Genomic DNA, 13,255 nt, shown 5'->3' with positions numbered 1-13,255 from the left:
CATGGACCCAGGGAAAAGCTCTGGGGAAATACTTTGAGAACCGAGACACACAGGAGAATGTCTCTGTATTTCTACCCCCCTTCCTTTCAGCTGCTCTGCCCGGAGCCGCGAGCACAGCCTGACGTGACGTGGATCCCGCAGCCCCTCCTCCCCCCCTGCCATGACGTGTGGGGGCCATGACTCACGGGGGCGGGCTCTCTCCACTGCCGCCATTTTGAGTCCTGGACTGCCAGCTAAGATGGCTGCTCCCATAACAGCCTCTCGTTCCTATACCTTAGGAAAAAACAAAATCAAATAGAACATACATTTTATTTTTATGCATAGTTACACACAGCATCTATCCACAGTGCACAAAAATCAGCCTCAGCATTCCTTCACGTCTCAGCTGTAATCCGAACTGCAATCAGACATACGGATCCCCAGAGACGTAGGAATCCTTCTCACTCTATCACAGAACCGCCCGAGCGAGCTATACGACTACAAACCACTGTAACTGTTTTAACTGTTAACATCCCAGCTCGAACTTCAACACAATACAGACATTGAAAAAACATGTTAGCAGCAGCACCGACTGGAAATGCGAGAAACGTGCAGAACATCTCGCAAACAGAAAGACACTCGCTTTCCTCCTCTCTCCCTCTATCCCCTCTCTCCACAACTCATCTGCAGCTTATCTCAGCCATAACTCAGAACTATTACAGCGCTATTACTGAGACGAACAACAGACGAGCTGGCTGAACAACATAACAGATGCAGATATTTACAAGCATGTTAGCAACTCTGACTGGAAATAGATAAGCTTGCACCTCTCACTACACTCCTCTCTATCACCTCTCCCTCACATCCAGTACTAACAGAAGCACCGCTGGCTTATCTCCTGCTGCGGGGGACCCCCCCCCCCCCCTTTTTCCCAGCCTCTGTAGAGACGGGGAGAGAAGAGAAGAGAAAAAAAAAACCCAATCTACTTCTTTCCAGCAAAAACATGCCTGCGACAAATGCAGAGATAACTACTCCGTAAATATACAACAGCCCGCAGCCACCATGCTGCAATTAACACAGAATATACACATTAACACATTATCCTCCTCTCATACAATAAAGATAATGCAACACAACAACGTAAAACATACTTGCCTGAGCAGAAGACTTTGTAAGCCTGCGAATTCGACCAGCTTTTGGCAACTTTCCACGACACTGAGTGGATCTCTGGAACTACTGAGCGTCAGTTCTGTGTACCCACACTGGCTCAGCGGATCAATCTCCAGCGGCAGCTGCCAGCCGGCCTCGGAGCCTTCCAGTCACCTGTGATCCGGTTTAGGCTAGGACTGATGTGCACTTTCAGTCTAACATACGCGAGTGTCGCCGCTGGTTCTCTCGAATTGCAGCCCTTGCCCGTGTGTGCTCGGCTCCCACACACTACTCACACCAGCTTATCAGTCTCAGCTTGATAAGCTTTACAGTCCGTGTCCGTCTATTCCGCTTGTTTTGCTGTGGAATATCTTGAAACCATTTTCCTTCGGCCCCGGCCCCGTCTGCCAGTATTGTTAGGCAGGGAAGGATTTCAGGCACCACTGTTATAAACTGTTCTTATCACCTTGCTTCGACACCATCGTCCCACAGACTGTGAGATCACTTGACTCTCCACACAGCAAACAGGAAATAGACTTTCTCAGGCTTCTCCAATGTTTCCGTTATTTATTCAAGTCACAGAAAGACAGATAGATACAGTCATCATATCCTAGCTATGCAAATCTTCATGTTGCATTATAAGCTCTTGATTAGACTCCCTACCGAAGTCTATCAGGTACCTTCTTCCTACCTACGTTACACTAAACTACCTATGTACATAGCATACATTATATCAGCTTACATAAAGGAATAACATGCTTAGAGGTCCAAGTCGGCCTTGCGAGCTAGTGCAGAAGGAAGAAGCAGAAGTGCCTTCTCCATTGCTCGCTCCAGATTTAATACCGACTAGGAAAGAGTTAAATATGACATCATCTTCGCCACCCCCTATATCAGTCTATTGGTGGACCCACTCATGGTGTCATCATACCCGCCTATTTGATTAATAATCAATGAGACATTTGACATACATGCAGGAATGTGAATATTTACAAAACATGACTGATGTTTATTGTTCCAGGCCCAGGTCAGGGAGACCTGCGGCCTTGTTCAGAACAGCTTCTTGGTATGTTCTAGTTCTGCTGACAGAACTGCAGATTTTCTCTCTTCAGAGAAAATCCCCTTAAAGGGCAGGTCTGCTCATCAAGCCTTTTTGACTAACTCAGTCCAAATAACTGAGGCCTACTTAAATTATAACATAGGGTTTAATATTGCCTTATATACTCACATATAAGCCTAATTTTTCAACACAAAAATTGTGCTGAAAGGTTACCCCCTCGGCTTATATGCAAGTCAGTGGAGCAGAATGGCTGGTGGAGCAGGTTTTGTTACTAGCAGAGGAGTGTAAGGATTGTGCATTAGTGATCCTGCTCTTGCCAGCTGGCTCCCTGCTGTGTCAGTGGCCTAATCTCCTGCAACATGGTGTGCAGAGTTTGCTGCTTAACCACCTGTTTCTCCTGGCTTGTGGAGCTGAGCAGGTAAGTAACGTTTCAGTGGTGCAGTAATCAGGGATTCTTCCTGTGTGGCAATCACTGTGTCTCATATCTATGTCGACATCTAGTGGTGATCATAAGACACAGCTGTATCATCCTTGTGGCACATCTGGAAATGGGGGTGGGGGCTAATTTGTACTGGTGGTACATCTGGCTGCTGCACAGTGGGCTATGGGGGGGGGGGCTTATACACAGGTCAATCACTGGTTCCTGAGGGGAAAAGTGGGGACCTCGGCTTATACGTGGGTCAGCTTATATGCGAGTGTAGATGGTATTTAGAGGGGTAGAGGATGCGCTTTACTAGAATTTATTTAAAACTGTTGTTAGAGTTTATATTGTCTGTCCAATTTTTCTTTTTCGTTGAAGTCATTTTCATATTAGTAATCCATATTTTTAATGGTGTGCTGCAACTTAACAATCAATTACTTGTTAATAATCTCCTGTGTATTTTTTTCTTCCTGTCTTTTTTACAGGTTTCAATACTAGAAACCCTCCTTAAAGGTCCAGAATCTGAGAATGTATTGGATAAAGAGGCCCGAAGATGGACAAGTCGAGCTGCTAGAGACTATAAGCTGAAGACTCACGGAGAAAGGGTGAGCCTGCAGACCTTGTTCCTTATCTTTTCAATCGAAAACTTTCAAACGGCCAACCTAATTTTTTTCCCTTACAAATGTATTACTTCTAGTTAATCCATCCACATTAATCCACAACAAAAAGTTACAAAAAAAAAACACTCAATCTATAATTATAGCTGCCAAATGCTGGTGAAATCCCTCCCACTCAGTGATGTAAGTCCTAGGACTAATTAAAATTCGGCCTTGGATGCACAGCCTTATGGGTAATGATGACATGGAGCTCCTTCTTGATTTGCATAATGCTGATATTAATGGACTCACAAGGCTACGATTACAATCTATTTTTACTCACCTGGGAATTCTTCCAGCTCCAACAACCATTTCAGTCCCTCGCCGCAGCTCCAGTCCTCTATGTCCTGCTGGCCACCCGTAAAAAGCAGCGACTCGCTGGCACGAGTGCCTGCGCCTTATGCGTAGCAGCAGTGTGCAGGCGCAGTACGCGCCAGATGACGTGGATTCGCTTGTCGCTGCTCTTTATGGCAGCCAGCAGGACACCGAGGACCATAACTGCGCTCAGGGACTGAAATGGTTGCTGGGGCTGGAAGAAGCCCCAGGTAAATAAAAATAGATTGTAATTGTCGCCTTGAGGGAAGGGAGTAATAGCATCAGCTGCACAGGATCAGACACAGCTCTGGCACAGAAGCCTAGCAGAGAGCAGAGAAATAGCAGCAGCAGCACAGGATCAGACACAGTTACGGCACAGAAGCCTAGTGGAGAGCAGAGAACTAGCGGCAGCAGCACAGGATCAGACACAGCTCCGGCACAGAAGCCTAGCGGAGAGCAGAGAAATAGCAGCAGCAGCAGCTGCACAGGATCAGACACAGCTCCGGCACAGAAGCCTAGCGGAGAGCAGAGAAATAGCAGCAGCAGCTGCACAGGATCAGACACAGCTCCGGCACAGAAGCCTAGTGGAGAGCAGAAAAATAGCAGCACAGGATCAGACACCGTTATGGCACAGATGCCTAGTGGAGAGCAGAGAACTAGCGGCAGCAGCACAGGATCAGACACAGCTCTGGCACAGAAGCCTAGCGGAGAGCAGAGAAATAGCAGCAGCAACTGCACATGATCAGACACAGCTCCGGCACAGCAGCCTAGCGGAGAGCTGAGATATAGCAGCAGCTGCACAGGATCAGACACAACTCCGGCATAGCAGCCTAGCGGAGAGCAGAAAAATAGCAGCAGCTGCACAGGATCAGACACAGCTCTGGCACAGAAGCCTAGTGGAGAGCAGAGAAATAGCAGCAGCAGCACAGGATCAGACACAGATAGCAGCAGCTGTACAGGATCGGATAAAGCTCCGGCACAGAAGCCTAGTGGAGAGCTTACAAAAAGCAGCAGCAGCACAGGATCAGACACAGCTCTGGCACTGCAGCCTAGTGGAGAGCAGACAAAAAGCAGCAGCAGCACAGGATCAGACACAGCTCCGGCACAGCAGCCTAGTGGAGAGCAGAGAAATAGCAGCAGCTGCACAGGATCAGACACAGCTCCGGCAAAGCAGCCTAGCGGAGAGCAGAGAAATGGCAGCAGCTGCACATGATTAGACACAGCTCCGGCACTGCAGCCTAGTGGAGAGCAGAGAAATAGCAGCAGCTGCACAGGATCAGACACAGCTCCGGCACAGCAGCCTAGCGGAGAGCAGAGAAATAGCAGCAGCTGCACAGGATCAGACACAGCTCCGGCACAGCAGCCTAGCGGAGAGCTGAGATATAGCGGCAGCTGCACAGGATCAGACACAGCTTCGGCATAGCAGCCTAGCGGAGAGCAGAGAAATGGCAGCAGCTGCACATGATCAGACACAGCTCCGGCACAGCAGCCTAGCGGAGAGCAGAGAAATAGCAGCAGCTGCACAGGATCAGACACAGCTCCGGCACAGCAACCTAGTGGAGAGCAGACAAATAGCAGCAGCACAGGATTAGACACAGCTCCGGCACAGCAGCCTAGCAGAGAGCAGAGAAATGGCAGTAGCAGCACAAGATCAGACACAGCTCCGGCACTGCAGCCTAGTGGAGAGCAGAGATATAGCAGCAGCTGCACAGGATCAGACACAGCTCCGGCACAGCAGCCTAGCGGAGAGCAGAGAAATGGCAGTAGCAGCACAAGATCAGACACAGCTCCGGCACTGCAGCCTAGTGGAGAGCAGAGATATAGCAGCAGCTGCACAGGATCAGACACAGCTCCGGCACAGCAACCTAGTGGAGAGCAGACAAATAGCAGCAGCACAGGATTAGACACAGCTCCGGCACAGCAGCCTAGCAGAGAGCAGAGAAATGGCAGTAGCAGCACAAGATCAGACACAGCTCCGGCACTGCAGCCTAGTGGAGAGCAGAGATATAGCAGCAGCTGCACAGGATCAGACACAGCTCCGGCACAGCAGCCTAGCGGAGAGCAGAGATATAGCAGCAGCTGCACAGGATCAGACACAGCTCCGGCGCAGCAGCCTAGCGGAGAGCAGAGAAATAGCAGCAGCTGCACAGGATCGGACACAGCTCCGGCACAGCAGCCTAGTGGAGAGCTTACAAAAAGCAGCAGCAGCACAGGATCAGACACAGCTTCGGCACTGCAGCCTAGTGGAGAGCAGGCAAAAAGCAGCAGCAGCACAGGATCAGACACAGCTCTGGCACAGCAGCCTAGTGGAGAGCAGAGAAATAGCAGCAGCAGCTGCACATGATCAGACACAGCTCCGGCACAGCAGCCTAGCGGAGAGCTGAGATATAGCAGCAGCTGCACAGGATCAGACACAACTCCGGCATAGCAGCCTAGTGGAGAGCAGAAAAATAGCAGCAGCTGCACAGGATCAGACACAGCTCTGGCACAGAAGCCTAGTGGAGAGCAGAGAAATAGCAGCAGCAGCACAGGATCAGACACAGATAGCAGCAGCTGTACAGGATCGGATAAAGCTCCGGCACAGAAGCCTAGTGGAGAGCTTACAAAAAGCAGCAGCAGCACAGGATCAGACACAGCTCTGGCACTGCAGCCTAGTGGAGAGCAGACAAAAAGCAGCAGCAGCACAGGATCAGACACAGCTCCGGCACAGCAGCCTAGTGGAGAGCAGAGAAATAGCAGCAGCTGCACAGGATCAGACACAGCTCCGGCAAAGCAGCCTAGCGGAGAGCAGAGAAATGGCAGCAGCTGCACATGATTAGACACAGCTCCGGCACTGCAGCCTAGTGGAGAGCAGAGAAATAGCAGCAGCTGCACAGGATCAGACACAGCTCCGGCACAGCAGCCTAGCGGAGAGCAGAGAAATAGCAGCAGCTGCACAGGATCAGACACAGCTCCGGCACAGCAGCCTAGCGGAGAGCTGAGGTATAGCGGCAGCTGCACAGGATCAGACACAGCTTCGGCATAGCAGCCTAGCGGAGAGCAGAGAAATGGCAGCAGCTGCACATGATCAGACACAGCTCCGGCACAGCAGCCTAGCGGAGAGCAGAGAAATAGCAGCAGCTGCACAGGATCAGACACAGCTCCGGCACAGCAACCTAGTGGAGAGCAGACAAATAGCAGCAGCACAGGATTAGACACAGCTCCGGCACAGCAGCCTAGCAGAGAGCAGAGAAATGGCAGTAGCAGCACAAGATCAGACACAGCTCCGGCACTGCAGCCTAGTGGAGAGCAGAGATATAGCAGCAGCTGCACAGGATCAGACACAGCTCCGGCACAGCAGCCTAGCGGAGAGCAGAGAAATGGCAGTAGCAGCACAAGATCAGACACAGCTCCGGCACTGCAGCCTAGTGGAGAGCAGAGATATAGCAGCAGCTGCACAGGATCAGACACAGCTCCGGCACAGCAACCTAGTGGAGAGCAGACAAATAGCAGCAGCACAGGATTAGACACAGCTCCGGCACAGCAGCCTAGCAGAGAGCAGAGAAATGGCAGTAGCAGCACAAGATCAGACACAGCTCCGGCACTGCAGCCTAGTGGAGAGCAGAGATATAGCAGCAGCTGCACAGGATCAGACACAGCTCCGGCACAGCAGCCTAGCGGAGAGCAGAGATATAGCAGCAGCTGCACAGGATCAGACACAGCTCCGGCGCAGCAGCCTAGCGGAGAGCAGAGAAATAGCAGCAGCTGCACAGGATCGGACACAGCTCCGGCACAGCAGCCTAGTGGAGAGCTTACAAAAAGCAGCAGCAGCACAGGATCAGACACAGCTCCGGCACTGCAGCCTAGTGGAGAGCAGGCAAAAAGCAGCAGCAGCACAGGATCAGACACAGCTCTGGCACAGCAGCCTAGTGGAGAGCAGAGAAATAGCAGCAGTTGCACAGGATCAGACACAGCTCCTGCACAGCAGCCTAGCGGAGAGCAGAGAAATAGCAGCAGCTGCACAGGATCAGACACAGCTCCGGCACAGCAGCCTAGCGGAGAGCTGAGATATAGCAGCAGCTGCACAGGATCAGACACAACTCCGGCATAGCAGCCTAGCGCAGAGCAGAGAAATAGCAGCAGCTGCACATGATCAGACACAGCTCCGGCACAGCAGCCTAGCGGAGAGCAGAGAAATAGCAGCAGCTGCACATGATCAGACACAGCTCCGGCACAGCAGCCTAGCGGAGAGCAGAGAAATAGCAGCAGCTGCACAGGATCAGACACCGCTCCGGCACAGCAGCCTAGTGGAGAGCAGAGATATAGCAGCAGCTGCACAGGATCAGACACAGCTCCGGCACAGCAGCCTAGTGGAGAGCAGACAAATAGCAGCAGCACAGGATTAGACACAGCTCCAGCACAGCAGCCTAGCAGAGAGCAGAGAAATAGCAGTAGCAGCACAAGATCAGACACAGCTCCAGCACTGCAGCCTAGTGGAGAGCAGAGATATAGCAGCAGCTGCACAGGATCAGACACAGCTCCGGCACAGCAGCCTAGTGGAGAGCAGAGATATAGCAGCAGCTGCACAGGATCAGACACAGCTCCGGCACAGAAGCCTAGCGGAGAGCAGAGATATAGCAGCAGCTGCACAGGATCAGACACAGCTCCGGCACAGCAGCCTAGCAGAGAGCAGAGAAATAGCAGTAGCAGCACAGGATCAGACACAGCTCCAGCACTGCAGCCTAGTGGAGAGCAGACGAATTGCAGCAGCACAGGATTAGACGCAGCTCCAGCACTGCAGCCAGTGGAGAGAAGAGAAATAGCAGCAGCAGCATAGGATCAGACACAGCTCTAGCATAGAGCGTAGTGAAGAGAAGACAAATAGCAGAAGCACAGGATCAGACACAGCTCCGGAACTGCAGTCTAGTGGAGAGCAGAGAAATAGCAGCAGCACAGGATCAGAGAAAGTTTCGGCACAGCAGCCTAGTGGAGAGCAGAGAAATAGCAGCAGCACAGGATAAGACACAGCTCCAGCATAGTAGCCTAGTGGAGAGCAGAGAAATAGTAGCCGCAAAGGGTCAGACACAGCTTTGGCAAAGCAGCCTAGTGGAGAGCAGAGATATAGCAGCAGCTGCACAGGATCAGACACAGCTCCGGCACAGCAGCCTAACGGAGAGCAGAGAAATAGCAGCAGCAGCGCAGGATCAGACACAGCTCTGGAACAGCCTAGTGGAGAGCAGAAAAATAGCAGAAAATAACAGTGGGAAAACCAGTCTGTTTCACACTGAAAATTGTGAAAATTGCATTTGCGATTCTTATTCAGAGAAGAATCGCTCTCAAAATGAAAATTGAAAATGGAATTGTGACAAAATAGTGTGTATAGATGTGCCCTAAGTGATCTGGATAAACTATACCCAGGGTATCTATATAAATAAGGATGGGGTGTGTCTTCAACGAAGGGAATAAAAAAACAAACACACTAGCTCTGGTTACCAGCAGTGAACATGACTCCTCCTACGCTGCATGAGACATTTTTTTCTATACCACACTGACAAGATGATGATTTCTCTCTTTTGCTTATTTTTTCTTCTTCTCATAACACACTCTCTTTTCCTTTGTTTTGTAAAAAAAAAAAAAAAAATGTCCCTCTCCTTACAGCTCCTCTTTAATAAAGATTGTACCGTGGATTGACGATAGCATCCCTCACCCATACTGGTAGATACCGTTAGGTAACTGGCTAAATACACTCCATCCATTCTAAATGCGATGTGTACCCATCGGTTTGTGTCCCATGCTCCTGTCTGAGTGGTGTATCACTACTAGCATTTCTTTCTGTTTTGCTCTGTCCTCTGTTTACCTTATTTGGGATCTTTTCCTTAAAGTTTTGACCTCGGTGCTTATTTTTTTTGCCTCTTTCAAGACTGGTATTGATTTCATGTGGTTTGTCTTAACCGCCCATTAATGTGTCTGAGGCCTGGTGACCTTGCTTTCAGAGGCTCTGGAGATCATATATCCAAGGGCACGGGAAGGCAGTTTAGGCAGACAGAGCAGATGCCAAATTTGCTGTTATATGCTGAAAGTGTACATTCCAGGAAACGTAAAGTAAGGGACAACACCCACCAATGCTTTTCTGGATATTCATATAAATATTAGAATCCACCACAGACTAAGATACATTGAAGCTGATTTATCATGATAGATGGAAAGAAAAGACAAAAATCTTGTTTCATTTAACAGTTGACACCTAATTAGGTTGTGAGAAAACCGCTATGCTGTGCAGTTTTTTCTGCACCCCCTTTAAAATACAAATCTTCAACTTTGCGTTGTCACTACAAGGAAGTAGTCTCCCGGACTTAAAGCGGAACTGAAGACATTAAAAAAAAAAGAAAAGCTTCACTTACCTGGGGCTTCTGCCAGCCCCCTGCAGTCGTCCTGTGCCCATGCAGTTTCCAAACGATCTTCCGTTCCCCCTCACTTTTCTTCACACCAATGTCTAAGTTGACGTCCACTGCGCCTGTGGGGCCCTGGCCACTCGCATCCTCGTGCGCGCTTTAGTCCTGCGCTTAATGCATGCGGCCAGGGCCGTGCAGGCACAGAGGACGCAACTTTCAGAAGCGAAAGTGAGCCGCGGCGGGGGAATGGAGGATTGTTTGGTGCACAGGTCGGCTGCAGAGGGCTGGCAGAAGCCCCAGGTAAGTGAAACTTTTTTTTTTTTTTTTTTTTTTCTTCAGCTCCCCTTTAAGCACACCTGAGCAATGACATGCTCAATCCTTTCTCTACCAGAAATAAATATGGAAACCATACAATATACAGTGCATATGACGGGTAGGCACATATGAGTATAATGGCTTCAATTCATAAAGGGCTGTTCGATAAAAAAAAATCAGATCTGTAAAATATCGCATTCTGCATTTTAGACTTTTTTTGCTAATTCATAAAGATTTTCACAGGTGCAGTAGAAGTTTGGTAATTTACAGAAACCCATTCACAAAGATCTGTGCGGTAACAGCTGTGGAGTAGGGCTCTGCTCTGTTACTGTGATGATAGCATTACAGTAGTAAAATCCCCAGCCTCCCTTTAGAGCTACATGTTCATTTTAATCCCTCTGAATCTGTGTGTTAGTCTTTCTTAACATTTTATTTAATGGCCAGAGTTTAGGTGAATTTCTATTAAACATAAGACACGACATGCTTAGATGATTTCCCTACTAGCTCCGCTGCATCTTCAAACAGGGACCTAAAGGGTTAAAAGTCTGAAGGGCTGCAGGAAAAATCTTTTATGCCGGCTTTCTCCTCCGCTGCCTGGGGGTTAGAGGCAACTTGTATTGCTTTAAATGAAATAAACATGGCAGCCTCTGTATAACTCTTACCTCGGGTTCAGTTTAAAAAGCAGGAGGGCTTAAACCATGCTTTAAAGTCGTACTTTAAACGAACTCTCTTAACCCCCTGAGCGGTATGCCCGAAACTGTGTCGGGCATGCCGCTCACTAGCCTCAGCAGTCCCCCAGTATAAATCTAATAGATTGCATGTCTCCAAAAGGTTTAGCTAGCACTAGGCTAGCTAGGATAGGTGGCCAGCAACCCCCGATCACCCCCGATCCAGCCACTTGTACATTACCCAGCCTGGTTCCAGCGATCGCCGCAGCCTCCACGCACAGCTCCAGTCTTCTATATGGGGAGGATCTGACTGTGCATGACGCCATGTACGATCCTCCCCATAGAGAAGACCGGAGCTGTCCGGGGAGGCTGCAGCGATCGCTGGAACCAGGCTGGGTAATGTATAGGTGGCTGGATCGGGGGTGATCAGGGGGTACTGGCCACCTATACTAGCTAGCTTAGTGCTAGCTAAACCTGTTGCAGACATGCAATCTATTAGATTTATACGACGGACTCCGAGGCTGCAAAACCTCCTGAGTGGCGTAATGTTCAGGAGGTTAAACTACTCCAGTTGCCTGGCAGCACTACTGATCTTTCTGTTCAGTAGTGTCTGCATCACCCACCTGAAACAAGCATGCAGCTTGTTTCAGAGGATCAGCAGGACAGCCAGGCAACGTGCATTGTTTGTTTAAAAGAAAAGAAACATGGCAGCCTCAATATGTATCTTACCTTGGCTTCCCTTTAAACATTTTAGCCATACATATAAGTACACTAAAGCTGTGTACCCCCAGAATGATGGGATCAAGGAACTCCACAGATGAATGATTGTTCCACGATCCATCCTTCACAATTGCGAATGATGGGATGCAAATGACGCAACGCGAACGATTGTTAAAATGATTGTTCAAATTTTCACTTAAGTCCATTGACAAAAGCAAAAATCTGAACGGCCAATTGCAATGTGATCTGCCATGACGGTAATTCAAAATGAACAACTGTCGCAGTTTGTCGGCCATCTTTGACCATTGTTATAACATAACATAGTTTAACGAAAATTTGTTAGTCATTCGTGGGGAAAAATCGTTTAAAAAAATCTTAATGTGTCCTTCTGTGTATGGCAACATTAGTTTTCACAAGGCATTTGACTTAATCATCTTTTCTGTTGATGTAAATATGGTAAGTGAACTCTGCTTTTGTTGAAACATACTAGCTGAATCTTGACTGTGTCTTATGCAGGTCCTGCAAAGGTTAGAAACCCGGCGGAAAACCACATGTGAAGACGAGCTGAGCAACATGGACCTGAAAATAGAGGAAGTCAAGGAAAGCGTGCGGAAATCTGAGGTGTGCATTTTCATGTTTCTAAATTGCTTTCCCCAGAGAACAAAGTGGAAATCTGGCCTTGCGAGTGATGTCCCACATGTGCATTTTCATAAACTAAAGGTATATGACTGTAATGCTAAGAACAGTTAAAGATGAGGGTGGATTGCACAAGGGAGTGTGTGCCTCTGCCCTAACTTCCCTCACACTCTACCTTCTACACACACAGACCCACACAAACACAGTGACTCACATTCTCAAGCACAGTCATGGACATGCAGTCACACACACAGTCACACAGTCGCACACACAGAAACACACAAACACAGTGACACAATTACAAGCACATCCAGACACCCACATAGTCTTAAGGTGCGTACACATGCACTACATCCGGCAACGACGGATCTTTCAGACCCTCCCGCTTAGCGGACGTTCAGTTGACATTAGTGCGTGTGTACGCGTTGTCGGCGGACTGATAAGGCTTATCAGTCCGCCGACAGCGCGTACACAGCACTACTGTCGGCTGAACGTCCTCCGAGCGGGAGGGTTCGGCGGACCCGTCGTTGCCGGCTGTAGACACAAACATAATCACACAGACATATAACACAATCACATAGACCGTCTCAGACTCACTCACAAGTGCACACATTCATACACACAGAAACACAAACACAATGACATACAAGCACATCCAAACATGCGCACAGTCATACACCAACATATACACAATCACAGAGACAGTCTCAGACTCACAGAAGTCACACACACAGAAACACACAAACACAGTGACACACAAACACATCCAAACACGCACACAGTCATACACCAACATAAACACAATCACAGACACAGTCTCAATCTAGGCAGCTAGGTTAGATGACACTGTGCATTAGGGAAACTGGTATTATGATATGCAGAGGAAGAGATGAGATCAGGTGAACAAAGCGTTTAGGCTCATACACACACCCAATGAGTGCACAACATGCACAGGACCGCACAAACAA

The 13,255-nt window shown here is 48.9% G+C and overlaps 1 protein-coding gene across 1 annotated transcript in view; it reads left to right on the top strand.

The window, feature by feature from the left end:
* FCHSD1 (FCH and double SH3 domains 1) overlaps window positions 1-13,255 on the top strand; it is a 198,153-nt gene that overhangs the window by 159,125 nt on the left and 25,773 nt on the right. The window contains exons 11-12 of the mRNA XM_068277714.1: window positions 3,092-3,211; window positions 12,168-12,272. Of these exons, the coding sequence (XP_068133815.1) occupies window positions 3,092-3,211; window positions 12,168-12,272 (225 nt within the window). The remainder of the gene's footprint in view (window positions 1-3,091; window positions 3,212-12,167; window positions 12,273-13,255) is intronic.

This window comes from Hyperolius riggenbachi, chromosome 3, assembly GCF_040937935.1.
Source record: "Hyperolius riggenbachi isolate aHypRig1 chromosome 3, aHypRig1.pri, whole genome shotgun sequence".
In the NCBI taxonomy this organism is placed as follows: Eukaryota; Metazoa; Chordata; class Amphibia; order Anura; family Hyperoliidae; genus Hyperolius; species Hyperolius riggenbachi.
This window is presented reverse-complemented; position numbering and strand designations above follow the sequence as displayed.